The 13,900-nt window shown below is 37.4% G+C and overlaps 1 protein-coding gene across 1 annotated transcript; it reads right to left on the bottom strand.

The window, feature by feature from the left end:
* Nucleotides 1-3,274: 3,274 nt before the first annotated feature.
* On the bottom strand, nucleotides 3,275-12,527 carry LOC104809820 (DNA-directed RNA polymerase V subunit 1). The gene is made up of 18 exons (XM_010535895.1): nucleotides 12,278-12,527; nucleotides 11,870-11,947; nucleotides 11,558-11,684; nucleotides 11,358-11,473; nucleotides 11,195-11,242; nucleotides 10,493-10,657; nucleotides 10,133-10,291; nucleotides 8,157-10,034; nucleotides 7,876-8,051; nucleotides 7,687-7,762; nucleotides 7,443-7,570; nucleotides 7,104-7,261; nucleotides 6,580-6,854; nucleotides 6,293-6,466; nucleotides 6,040-6,180; nucleotides 4,440-5,923; nucleotides 4,070-4,184; nucleotides 3,275-3,835 (listed from the first exon to the last, which is right to left on the bottom strand). Exons 2-18 carry the CDS (start codon nucleotides 11,936-11,938, stop codon nucleotides 3,548-3,550), a joined length of 5,577 nt encoding a protein of 1,858 aa, XP_010534197.1. The 5' UTR covers nucleotides 11,939-11,947; nucleotides 12,278-12,527; the 3' UTR covers nucleotides 3,275-3,547.
* Nucleotides 12,528-13,900: the final 1,373 nt, after the last annotated feature.

Here is a 13,900-nt window from a genome sequence, read left to right as displayed (position 1 = left end):
GATGCAGGCAATTACCATCAATTTATTATATGTTGTGAATTCAAGTTAAGGTTTGATATTCTAGAAACTAAAGCGGAAACGACATTTTTGTTAACTAATTAATCTTGATATTTGAATACTTTAATTCAAGCAATGTGAAAACAAATTTGACAGCGGTATATCTTATATAAAACTTAATTTAATATATTTAATATCAAATTAATTAAATTAGAACTAAATATAAAATAATAAAAAAAATCAAATTCTAATCAAATAATGAGAACTTTTAAAATTTTAAAAATTTAAAATTAAATTTAAAAGAGAAAAAAGGGAATGAGTAGGAAAGAGAACGTCTGTGACACTTTTTTACAGCGACACGTAACACATAAATAGATTGCTTTTAACATTGCATAGAAGATTTAAGATTTTAATATTATTTGCCATAGAATTATATAAATAATAATAATACGTGCAAAGAAGGGAGTGGAAGCGGATAAAAGTCACGCGCGCAGCCTCATGAGACCAGAGAAATACCAAAGCTTGACTTTTAGGCCTCGCCGCCCTCCGGCCTTCTAAGTGCTTTTTTTTAAAATCTTTTTATTAATTCAATCTGATTTAATAAAATTTAATATTATTGATTTATCAAATTTGATTGTATAAATATAAATTTAATATTATTTAGTGTCATGATGACGTGGACATATATTTTTTTAATTTAATGAATCCTTGGTTTAAAGATATTTAATATATTTGTCTACATAAAAATAAAACATTTAATTGTATATCATAAAACTTTAACCTTTTTTTTCCAAAATAGTACACCATAATTTTTTAAAAAATAGTAACCATATTAAACCTACCTTTGTTTTTTTAGTCGCGTATCTAGTTAGCAGGAACAAAAAAAAGGCTTAATATCTAAAAAGTTTTAAAATTTCATTCAAACTTTTTTGTTTTTGCGAAAATTTTCATCCAAACTTGGTTAGTTCAACCGGTGGAAGAGGGACGTAAAACGTTTGTTCCGTCACGAATTCAAACCTCAAATTTAGAGAAAAAATGTATAATCCAAAACACATGGCTAACTCTCATCCCCAAAACTAATTTGGGCATCGGTTCAAGATGGTTACAAAAAAAAAGTTTTTAAAATTGTCATTCCAAACAAACCCGAGTGTTTATCATATGGATTTTTTTCCCCACATCATAGAGCTTTTACATGTGTAAAATGGTAAAAACTCTTTTTATTATAAGAACGGACAAAAATATTACTAAGTTTTATACATAGTGATATATGTGAATCTATTAATTCATCCGCTAGAAGAGATTTTTTGTATTTTATTATGTTCACTTATGATTTCAATATGTAAGGTTATAAAATTGTTAGTTGTGATGCTTTAGGATATTTTGAGGTATGATATTTGTACCATATAAATTGATTTAAATGAATACATTATATTTTCCGTTATATGATTTGTATGTTTGTAATATTATATTGTTGAGTCATTACAAAATGATTCTAAATTACATAATCGATTGTTATCGTGAGAGCGATGATGAATTAAGATCCATATGAGGTGTGATTCATGACCATATAGATGATCATGCACATTGGTTGTGAATCGCAATCATGGGTACTCATTTGAAACGAGTGGATGATCCGCGTGATATTGTCATGTGGACATGAAGTAGAACTTGAATCTCATGAAATGGTTCGTTCTTAGATCTTCATACCTGAGATATATAGAGTATCTGCTATGAAGAGTAGCGTATCTTAACTACAACAAACATCGTCTTTAATCTAATAATCATAACAATATTGTTTAGATACATTTACGAACCATGTGGAGATAATTTAGTCATAACGGGATTTGTTGCCTTATAACGAGAGATATCGTTGGGTTTCTCGTAAAAATCATGCTGCGAAAAATGCATGGTTGTGCTATAGATGTATGGCTCATCTATTTTGTATGTCGATTTATTGGATGAGAAAACGGTTGAACTTGAAGGGTGAATTATTTCTTACTCGTGTTCAATATATGATAACGTGAGATAAAGAATCAAAACTTGAGTTGTTATCACCTTGTTTAGATCGTTTCTGACTCAATTCAACGTGGATTGTTATGACGTCTAGATCGCGTTCTAGCAGACGCATAAACCCATGAGTGTGGACTATTTATAGAGAACGTTGATTTCAACGTTTTTGTAACAAGATACGGAATCGAATCAGATTGGAATATCGATACTTTTGTCAATTCATGCAAGATATGCTATTTTCGATTTCGTTCATATAATTCTATTGCGTAAAATCTAAAATTGGAACCCTAGAAACTGTTGTAAACGTATTATTTAGGGATCTCCAAAACCTAGCAGAAACAGATACCATGAAAACACGTATTTCTAATTTCTTTACCTATCCTACCCACTTTGTCTCTATGATGCAGGCAATTACCATCAATTTTTTCTGTAAACCATCCTATATTCCAAATATACTCTAACTCTCCATTCTACAGAAACTTTCTTATTCCTCTTCCTATAATTTTTTTTGTCTACCTCACCTACACTTTTAGTGACATCAAAGTTTTGGATTAGTTTATTTATTCACATCTAATTACGATGTGAGAACCTTTATCTATTTAGCATTATATATAGACACCGATATAATATATCGTATTTGGAGACACCCTACATCCTTACCTGTTTTTCACTACACTTACGTTTCGGTATAGGACATAGTAAGTGAAAGACGCTCCAACATTTATATCATTTGAATTCATTACATGTAAGATATGGCATAATATTGTCTCCATTATTTCAATAAAAAAAATAATAGCAATAAAACAAATTAATAACATAATTAAAGAATTAAACGGATATATTATTGTAAAAATTAGAACAATTTATTAAATTAGCAATAGAAAATAATTATTATAATGATTGGTATCCTACAATAAAATAGGATATATAACGAGTAAAAGAAATATTAAATTTATTCGAAAATTAATTAAAATTCCATAAATAAATAATATAAAGTCCACAAGCAAACAAAAATATGTTATCGATATTTATAAAAATAGATACAGTTTGCAAATATGATTTTTTTTCCTACCGCATTGCATATACACAATTTTTTTTTATACGCTTTGCAAAGAATAAAAAAACAAAAGGAACAAATTTGAAATATCCCGTATCCATCCACCATTATCTCTTAAACCGGATGGGACCTGATCAACCACGGGCAGATGCACCCGGCTTGGGTCTTCGTTAACATTAAACCGGAAAAAACCAGAAAAAACCCGGAAAATCAAGAACCAGACGGTATTATCCACTCTGATCTCAACATCAACAAAGATGATAAATAATATTTGCAAAACAAATAGAACATTGGGTGGGGGTCTGTTGATCTAAACCCTAAACCATTTTGTCAGAAAATGTATTAACACTTAACTGGTTTGGTTATTTACCAAAACGCTAACTCAAAATGGACCATACATCTTCCTTCTCTGCTCTTTATGTACAAAAGCAAAATAACATAGCAGATGATGAATGGTGAGACCTAAAATAAAGCTTTCCAAGTTTACTGCAAAGTCTCTTCTTCTCCGGTGGGACATCCCGGGACTTCTGCCATGGAGTTTTGCTCTTCACAGGCGGGTTTTTTAGGTGAGGCTTCTTGTTGGGATCTGTCTCGGTTTCCGCCAGGATGAGGCTTCCTGAAGTACTTAGAGATGAATTCCTCGGCCAAGTCAGGGTATTTCTCCTTGATGAAGTTATCAAGACACTTTTTGTAGGAGAAATCTTTTCTCGACCCGTCGGTTGAGACAATGAAGAAGCACCTCGTGTCTTGGAAGGATGTGTGCTTGTCCACCTGCAATTCCATCCACGACTATGATGCATCAGATTATATTGGCCAGAAATAGAGAGATTCTGTCTAGAAATTTCACAATCCGAAACGGGGTAACAAATTATTTTCTGTGTTTCTTTGACAACCAAAATATATACAAATATGTCTGAATGTGCACAGCAATGTACTTCAGATTGCATCATAGAAGAGCTAAAAACAAATCTAGTTTTAAGAAATTAAGGAGATTGAAATTTTTACCGTGATAAAATCGACGCCATCACTAAGCTTCGACGCTTTGTCTGGATGGAAGTTCAAAACTTTCTCAAGAACAAATGCTTGGTCCTCCGCTGGAATCGGGTCACCATCCGTGTACCTATATATTTTTTTTTGAGAATTTTCAATCAAACAAAAAATTTGGTTCATTAGAGATCAAAATGAATAAGTAAAGAAAGAGCGTACTCAGTTCATTCGTCAACAAGAAGATATAGGTACAACCAGAAATCTTTATATGCATGAAATGCAGAGTATATTCCACAGTTATAATCTGAGATCTGGAAAGTGATTTGGCCAAACCTAAGAAGTTTAAAGCTAATAGATGTAGCAATGAATGAACTACAAAAATACATACCCAGATTGATGCATTATACGGCGAACAGTCTTCATGATCAGGTCAACATCTGCGAGAATATCTTGCTCCTCGGAAGTGAACATATCTAATCTTTGTCTTGTGGCTGTAAACATAGGAGCCAGATTATCTCCATTACCGGTTCCAGGTGGCCGAGGAGGACGGTTGCTCTTTCCTTTCCAGTCTGAATTACCCTTAGACCAGCCACCCCGTGAGCCATCAGATGGGTATCTTTTGGACGATCCCCATTGGAATTTCTCATTTTCATTGGTATCACCTTTGTCGCTATCTTCCGGCAAAACCCATGGATTTTTGTCATCCTCATTGATATCGTGTTTGTTTGATGAGTTCCAAGCAGTAGGGCTTGGCTCTTTTCTTGAAGCCCAAAGATCGTCGTTTCGGTTCTCTTCTCCTTTCTCTGGCTCACCCCAAGATAACCCGTTTGAATTTCCACTTCTCTCAGTTGACTTCTCCCAAGTATGCCCATCATTACCAGAATTTAGCTGATTCCAAGCATCAGCACTTGATTCTTTTCTGGATTGTTGCCAAGCATTTCCGCTACTTGGCTGGTTCCAAGCACAAGTTGACTCCTTTGAAACACCCCAAGCTTCTTTGTCGCTTTGGTAGGTGCCTTCAGTGGCATTTGGCTCTTTTGGGCTGATGCTCCAAGTATTGCTCTCTTTTTCATTGTTCCTAGGACTGCCTCTCTGGCCCCAAACATCAGTACTTGCATCTCTCTCAGAATTCCAATCTTTTGGTGCAGACTCAGACTTCTTTTGGCCCCAAGACATATCTGAAACAGATTTTGAGCCCCAGGCATCACACCCGGGCCCATCCTCTTCCGTAGCAGAAGAATCCTTATTATTCGCATTTGTTCCCCACTTCGAAGTGTTTGTATTGTCATCCATTCGCTTTGAACCCCATGGATCAGAGCTGGGTTCATCCTCTTTCACGGAGAAAGAATCCATTTCAGTTGCATGTGTTACCCAGCTCGATGTGTTTCTATTATCATCCTTTGGCTTTGAACCCCAACCATCGACCGGTTCTTCCCATGCACCTGACTTGGAGGGTTCTTGAGCATCTGACTTGTTGTTACTCTTCCAACTACACCAGGTATCCTCCTTATCGACATCAGTACCTTTCTCCCAACCACCAGAGCTCGTTGTCTGATCGCGATCTGCAGTTTTACTGCTTCCCCAGTCTGTTTTACCTCCCCACGATCCATTGTCTTCTCCAGCAGAAACTTTGTCCCAGTTAGATCCAGCTGGCTGACCTTCATCGAGTATATTTTGGAAATCGCCACTGTCCTCAAATTTAAGAGCAGAGTCTCGCTCGGGAGATTCGGCCCATTCAGCCATTTCTCCTTCTGTAACAAAATCATCAACATCAAAACCGGGGGAAGAAGCATTTACATCTCCATTCGTGCCAGATCTGACCATGTGGAGAAAGTTATACACATCTATTCCTCCGTCGTCGTTCAGATAAGCCTGCAAATAACATCTCAAGTAGAGAATATAAGATTATCAGGCATGCTATGTGAGCCAATCTAAGATGGCAAACACAGAATGCTGCCCAATATGGTTCGGAAAGAACGGGTTTTTACCTCTTTCTGGTTCCATAAGAGATCAAACCGCGAACCCGTACCAACAGCAACACGGTTTCCCCAAGAACAGGACCCAACAACTGTTGATAAAGGATCTTTATAACACTTCTCAGCCGCTTTCTCAAAACATCTCTTTGGCGTCTGCATGAGTTAAACAAGCTCAGTTTGGAAGTTGGTAACAGCAGATACAATCTAACATAGTAAGAACTGGTAGAAGGTTCCGTATTCTGCAGTAAAGAACAGGACTACTTACAATCAATGTAGCTTCTGTGAAAGGAGCCAGGATGTTTAGCGATCGGGTCAAAGCCTTGTAACCTCCTGAGTTGAATCCCAACATATTCCCTGAACAAGTCATTATGTTTGCCAGGAGAATGAGATGTTCCTTTAGCACTCCTTTGGAAACCATTCTCACCGAAGCTGAGAGACGCTGCAAAAACCAATCAATGTCTTAGTGCTTTACATCAGAGACAATGAATAAAGAAAAAAAACTCTATTTCAAGGAGCAGTACCAAAACAAATTATGAATGAAGTATTTATTACCTGAACTGCTTGCTCGAAAGCACATGATATTCCAAGCAAGTCTTGCACTTGCTTTATTGCATAAGGGATTGAACGTTTGGTGTCTATAAGATGAAGCACCGGAATACAAGAGTCCATCACAATCCTCCATGCATCACCAGATTGTTTGACATCAGATTTTTCAACGGTGATATCCAAGACCAATTCCCCCCAACGATTTGCATGACGATTCCGAATCCACGTCGTCATATCTGGACTATTCCAGATGATGTTTGCCGAACAAATCCGTGGATCGCCTATACATTTTAGAAACATCATCAGAAGAAAATAGAACTGGTAGTCTTATTTTCGACGTAACTCAGGCAAAGTGACATTTTCACAACACGATAAAAAATATGAAAACAAAAAAGCTTACAGGATTAAATGAAAGAAACCCTCTGTTATCAAAAACCCATCATCCCAACCCAAAAGAAAACAAGAAGGTAGAGAAGCAAACAGGGAACCGACAATGACTTTAGGAATGACAGAAAGCAACATCCAAGTACCTTTGATCACTGTTTCCAACAGTACTGGGTAGATTGTATTGCAAAGAACATCAAGTGTTCTTTCTAAATCAGGATCAGCTGGGTTATGAGAGGTGAACGTCAAGCATGACACATCAGAGTCCTTGCCTGCACATGATTCCGGAAAAAAGCAGCACTCGCTGTGCAGTCCAAGAAAAATCACAAATTAACTAAAATGAGAAGGAAAAAAATAGTAATAGAAGTAGACATTCACTGAATAAACAAAATATTTATTAAAATGAAGACCAGCTTTTGAAGAAAACATTGACTTGTTCTTCAAAATAGTGACAATGCCCACAAGATAAGCGATTATGAACAAACCTGACAGACAAAGTTGTTCTCTTAAGGTCATCAGCTTTCTTCTTCTTCTTCTGCCCCAATGCATTAATTTTGTCCTCACACTTCTGGAGAACCTCGTGCATACTGATGTTCAATTCTTGCAACATCATCTATTAAACAGAACATCCATTACAAAAAACAGATAGAAGGAAAATATAGGACTAAACAACTTCAAATGCTGAGCTGTCAGGAAAAGATTAATGAATGCAGGAACAGAAATGACAACCTTATTCAGATGAATGTGTCCGAGAAGGCAGGAATCAAGCCCAAAATTCTCCGAAATAGTTTGTTGCTTTTTGTACCTACATGTAGGTAAAAAAAATTAGATTATGAGGATTTCAAGTAGCCAAAGAAAAAAAAGCATGAAGATTAAGAAGGCAAAGAGAGAAAACAGTTATTAGCACCCAAAACTTACTCAACCAGGAACTCCTTTGCAGCATCTTTAAGACTAATCTTCTTCAACTGGGTAATGACAGTTGAAGCAGCTTTTTCCTGGCAATACTTTCCTCCACAGCGACATTTATTTAGATACAAAACTACTCGCCGGTCATTACATGTGTTCTGGAATTTGACTTTACAAAGCAGGACTTCCTGGAAGGAACATTAGATACACCAGAAAGCGCTATTAGTACACACAGAAGTTAGAAAACAAGCCTTTAACAGCATAAATGGGAGGGAGCTCTGAAACCCCTTTACCTTCATTAGCTCCCAAGAAGAATTACTATTTGGAGTAGAATCAAGCACAGCTTTATAGGCAGGGTTTGACATTGCAGTGGCTGCCAAAACTCCAACAGGTTCTCCTGCCGGAAACATGCTCTGACACCCATGTTCAGATTTGTTCTCATACTTGAACTGCACAACAGAGTTACTGCTAGTGTTTCTCACAGTTCCATCATAGGAAACCACAATGTCTCGGAGAACAGCCATCAAATTCTTAAATAGGGTGCCTGGCTCAGCTAAACCCCTTGAAGAGCGAACAAGGACCTCCCTAGCTGCAGTGGCATGAGTAATTTCTTCATAAGGATCCAGCCCATGAAAGAAGCAGCTCTTCACTAACCCAAATTCACCAGAGGAGGAGACCTTAGGGTACTTTGTCTGACAAAAATGAGCCATGTCTTCGACCAGATTCTTCGTGTAGAACTTTTTTTTATCGGAAAGCTGAAGGCCCAAGAAACCTATTTGCTGTACCAACTTGTTGATGGATGAATCACTCTTGAAGTCAATCAAGTTTCGTAGAGAATAAGATTTCCGCATAAAGTTAGCGGCTACACCCTTCACACGCTGGAAGCTATTCTCTAGTTGCAGTTCATCCTCGTAGCTCAGCCTCAAGCGAGACAAAACAGGAACAATATCCTGGATAATACGATGGATAACTTTCATGTCTTTCTCAGACATGGATAAGTCTTCCAAGCTTACGCTAAAGCCCTCAGCAAAAAGATGTTCCATTAACAAAGGCTGCAACAAATCAAAGAATCGAAGTGCCTCCTTTGGACCCTTCTCTGACACAATGGAAGCCACTATCCCATTGATTACGGAAGCCATTGCTTCAGATCCAAAATCGAACTCCAATAAATCACTTCCTTGTATTAAGTACCTGTCACCTCTGCAGCTCAGACGCTCAGGTAAGGCAAGTTGTAGAACCTGAAGGGCTGTCCAGAGAGGGCCTGCATTACCACACTTTCTAAGGGCTGGTGGTAGGAAAGAATGAGAACCAAGCATGGCTAACTGTTGAAAAGCTATTTTATCCAGAAATAGCCGTTCAAATAAAACCCTCAAGGCGAGCACTGAATCACAGCCCAGCTGCAAATTAAGCTGACCACTATGTGAGCTAAGCAATTGCTTTTCCACAGAGAAAAGCTCCATAACTTCTGCCTTTGCCGCCAGAGATTGAGGATAGAAGAGATGAACACAATCACCATCAAAATCTGCACTCAGTGGTCCACAAATTAGAGGGTTGATCTTTACTGTATGGTCTTCATGGATATAAATCCGAAGCGCTTGAAGCGAATGCTTATGAGTCGTTGGTGGCCGATTTATGAAAACGACATCTCCATCCTTGATCTTTCGATGTACAATCTGCCCAGGTTTCAGCAGAGTGTGCCCTTTGGAACCATCTCTAAGAGAGTAGGTGGTAGAACCCTCTGTGTATGTCAAACACAACCCGTTATCTACCAATTCTTGCAGATACCTTAGGTTGTGGACACTAACCCTCTCCTCGAAGGTCATTCTTTGGGCAATCTCATATGGGACCCCAACCTCGTCGACTCTCCTATAAGCATCACCGGTGATGACACTTCGGGAGGAGAAACCAGAACCTTTTTTTATGAACAGTGTCCTCATTTTCTCCAACCAAGCTTTTGTAGAAGAAACGTCAGAAACTTTGGTAACACCGTACCTCATATCTATGTTCCTTGTAGTTTTTGAAGTCCCCCTGACTTCGAGATACTTAGCCACTGCTTTGTAGATGTCATCGGCCTCTATCTTATGGCATTCAAAATTGGTCTCACCAGACCTAGAATGTTTTATTGCTATGACTTTCTTCAAAACATCTTTTAACTCGCTTCTAGCAGGATCCTGGAACAAAGGATGACAAAATGCACAAGTTACTATGTATATACAAGCAAAAGCATTCAAAGATCCACTCTTCCAAACAGCTAGTTTGAGCGGCTTACTGAGGACATAGAGATGAAACCATCAGACACATCTGGCACTGATAAACAATTAGGAGGGACTGGCAAGTACTCTACTATATATCCTTCTTGCGGAAAATATCCCTTTGCAGCAAGTTTTTTTCTTGTCTCTGCCGGGATTCTTTTTAAAATTTCCTTCACCTATTTGTTTTCAACAACATACAGAAAAGGAAAGGCAAATAAGCACAAAAAGGACATGAGGGGAATTTTATTGTCAATTTCCAGCAACATAGTATCAGCACAACTGCTAACGAAAACAACTAACACTTGAAATTAATAAGCGTAAAAGTAAATTGGAATTCAGTAAGCTACAAGGTTGACAAACAAGAGGAAGAATAAAACCTCGCGGGCAAGCAGGGGCCGAATGTGGTCATTGCCGTAGCGATAACCATATCTCTCCAGAAAATTCCAGCAACCATCCTGAAGTCTCGACCTAGACGGGAGCTTCAGTTCTAGGTAACATGCACCTTCTGATGACGCATCTCTTACTGAAATGTGCGAAGCTTCCTGACATAGCAATTCAAAAGTTAGTTGATACACCATTACATCTACCTTCGTGGGTTGAAGTTACGGATGCTTGACCTAGAGGAAATGCAGAAGTCGGATTCTTCTTGGGCAGGACAGATGCAGATATTTCGGAATGTTTTAGAGATCTAGGTTTGTAACTAGTTAAGGGAGTTTGTAACCAGTACAGGGCTTATAGTGACAGCTCAGCTAATCCGGTATACTCATGAGTTCATTAGTTCTGAGCATGGGTATTAATACTGGGATTAACAAAATGATTGCACATTCTGGAAAACATATCAGAAAGCCACATTAAAAGAGACTGGGCCCTCTCCCTAATCTAGGACTCCAAATTTGTAATTCTGGTGTTGGTGAAAGATCTACTTATTTTTGCTTCAGATCTTAGCATTAGACATGAGATATGCAAGAATTTCTCAAAATAAAAGCTCTGAAGTAAAACGACTACAGTATTATGATATGACCCAAAGATCCATATGAATGAGATATTGTTCAACAATTAGCATCAATTAAATGACTTACCTCGCAACAGGCAGCTAATAAACGCTCCGCCAGACCGCCACTTGAGCTCTACAATAGTAAGAGAATATCAAAAGCAACATTCAAGCATATCTAACTTAAGATCTCATTGCCACTTCAATTTTACATGTAGATCACGAAAACCCGCAAACAGATCAGGTAATACCTTAGCTTTCTTCATCTTCAGGCATTTCAAGCACAACAGACTGAGCAAATGCTTCAGCTCACTAACATGACCGGGATGATATATTGGTGTTGGTAGCTCAATATACCCAAAATGGCCTGAAAATGAATAAAGAAAAACAAATATAAATAGCAGAAAAGATATTTCAACAAAAAAAACGTAATTGAAACGGTCATTAGTACCTTCGCATTTGCCCGGTTCGGAAGTGCCACAAGATTCACACTTTCCACATTCTAAAGGTAACCCGAGAAACGGGTTAGAGAGCTGACTTACATGGCTAATGGGGCACTCGCTTATAGAAGCTGTACACTGAAATCGCAAAGATAGAATTCAGAAGAGACAAGATGAGCTTCCACATTGCGCATTAAACCAAGATCTTACATGATATTCGTTGAATATGTTTGTACCAAACTAACCACTTGGTGAATGTAAATCGCCCAAATTAACAGATAGTTATGGGTCAAATCCAGACACAGAGACACTTGTAAACTTACAATTTCATTATGACTAGCGAGAGCAAACCTAATGCTCACTACTTCTCCTGGTGGCGATTCTCCCTCCATGACAGTTATCTGGCATAAAAGAGAAACCCCGGTTAAATCATTTCAGAACTTGCATGGATGTAAAACAACTAAAAAAACATGAGGAGAATCAACATCCACATCTGCATTCTTCCTTAGCACAGAAATCAGCAAATGTGGAAACAACGAGAAGAAAAGTTTCAGGCTTTCGAAAGGAAGACGAAACCAAAATCGCCAAGAATGGGACTTCAACACAGTAAAACCCAGCAACAAAGAACCCAGAACCCAGGAAATAACGCGTCATACTCGCCATTTTCTCAGGAACCAAACAGCGAGAAAACAGACCATAATGCAAAGGGGGGAAGGGCAGAAGAACAATACCTAGAATCTGACTGGAAAATTCTCCGTCAAATACCGTTCTGACCGGCAATCAACAGAACCCTAACCAAAAACCCACAACGGTAACAAGGTTTTGGCAGTAAGGAGAGAGAGAGAGAGAGAGGGTTTGTGTATAAAAATGGTAGACACAGAATAAGTCTGCTTTTTTTTTCTTGGTTCTCTTTACAAAAGCGAAAAGTCTGTATTCTTCAGCTCCTCTCTCATCGGCGATTTGGTGTGACGGGGAAGAGAAGTCCACCGCATGCAACCAAAAGTAGGCTGGGCCTTTTCTGTTCGATTCTTTAAAACCGAACCTAACCGAAAAATACGATATTTTTTTAATCCGAATCGTTTTAAATTCTCGAATGGTATTATTTTAAAAAAAAATCGAATTTTTAGAATCGAACCAAATCGAATTTTAAAAAATCCTATAAAACATAATTTTTTTTTAATAAAAACCGAAACTGAACCAAACCGAAACCGAAACCGAAACCGAATCGAACCGAACATAATATAAAAACCGATTGGTACCTATTTTTATAAAATCGAAAAAATAGAACCTATGCATTCCGGTACCAAACCCGGACCGTTTTCCAAAACGCCCCCTGACCAAAACATTCAATTTTTTTATTTTCATTTTGTGATTAAAATGGGGAAAATAGATTCTCGTGTCGAAATCACACACAAAACATATTAGTTTTTTGGTTTTCCCTCCGTTTTTCTCATGGGATGTCAAGGAAGGAACCCTAACTCCAAAAAATTAAGGCTTTATAGGTCCATTACGTTTCCGGGTTTTCGGAAGTCTGCTGAGCCCATCGGACTTCGGGCTGGATCTAAGGCCCAAACTAACTTTTCCTCTAAAAAATTTTCATCTACCCTTCACCGTCGTCATTTTCATTAAATTATAATGCAAAATTATTCCATTAAATTTTTTTATATTATTTTGATAAATAGATTTTTGAATACTACAAAATTTTATTTCTCTCTACATCGTCTATAAATTAAACTAATTAGTTCAGCTTATTTTTATCAATAGTTAGAGGATATATATTGAATTCAAGGAGATAAATACTTCAAAAATAAATAAATAAATACTTAATTCAAAACTTACTTCTATTCTTGATTCGTGACGTCTGAAAAAATAATTAAATTGATAATGTAATAATCTGGAAAACTTATTAAATCGCATGATTTCTTTTTATTGATTATATGATAAAAATTGAATTTTGTTTTATTTTTGTATGACGAGTTGGTTAACGGAATTTCAAACATAGAGTTCGTAAATCTTCGATGACGTCGGAAAATCCAGGGATCTAACTCTAGATTTTGGTGATCGTTTTGATGCTGATGTTAGAATACCATCAGATCATTTAGGCTGTTGCGTCGATCTTCTGCAGAAAATATACAAATTTAATTTCGATCGTTATATATGGTCGTATTGCGTAGTCTACGATGGATAGAGATGTAAAATGGGTTGTTCAAGGAGGGTTCAGACTGAGTTCGGTTCGGGTTTAGAATTTTTCGGGTTGGACTAACTCGACCTAATAAAACTTTGAGCCTATATTCAGGTGGGGTGTGACCGGATTTCAGACTCTTTTATTTAATAATGTAAGATAAATTTTTTCA

The sequence above is a fragment of the Tarenaya hassleriana genome, unplaced genomic scaffold, assembly GCF_000463585.1.
Source record: "Tarenaya hassleriana unplaced genomic scaffold, ASM46358v1 Cleome17, whole genome shotgun sequence".
Lineage (NCBI taxonomy): Eukaryota > Viridiplantae > Streptophyta > Magnoliopsida > Brassicales > Cleomaceae > Tarenaya > Tarenaya hassleriana.
The sequence above is the reverse complement of the archived record's forward strand: the minus strand, read 5'-3'. Positions and strand labels throughout refer to the sequence as shown.

Coding starts and splice junctions, on each gene's coding strand:
- LOC104809820 (XM_010535895.1), bottom strand. CDS start 11,938: ATGGAGGGAGAATCGCCACCAGGAGAAGTAGTGAGCATTAGGTTTGCT. Junction 11,685..11,869: donor TCGCTAGTCATAATGAAATT/GTAAGTTTACAA, acceptor TTGCGATTTCAG/TGTACAGCTTCTATAAGCGA. Junction 6,855..7,103: donor GTTGGAAACAGTGATCAAAG/GTACTTGGATGT, acceptor TAAAATGTATAG/GCGATCCACGGATTTGTTCG.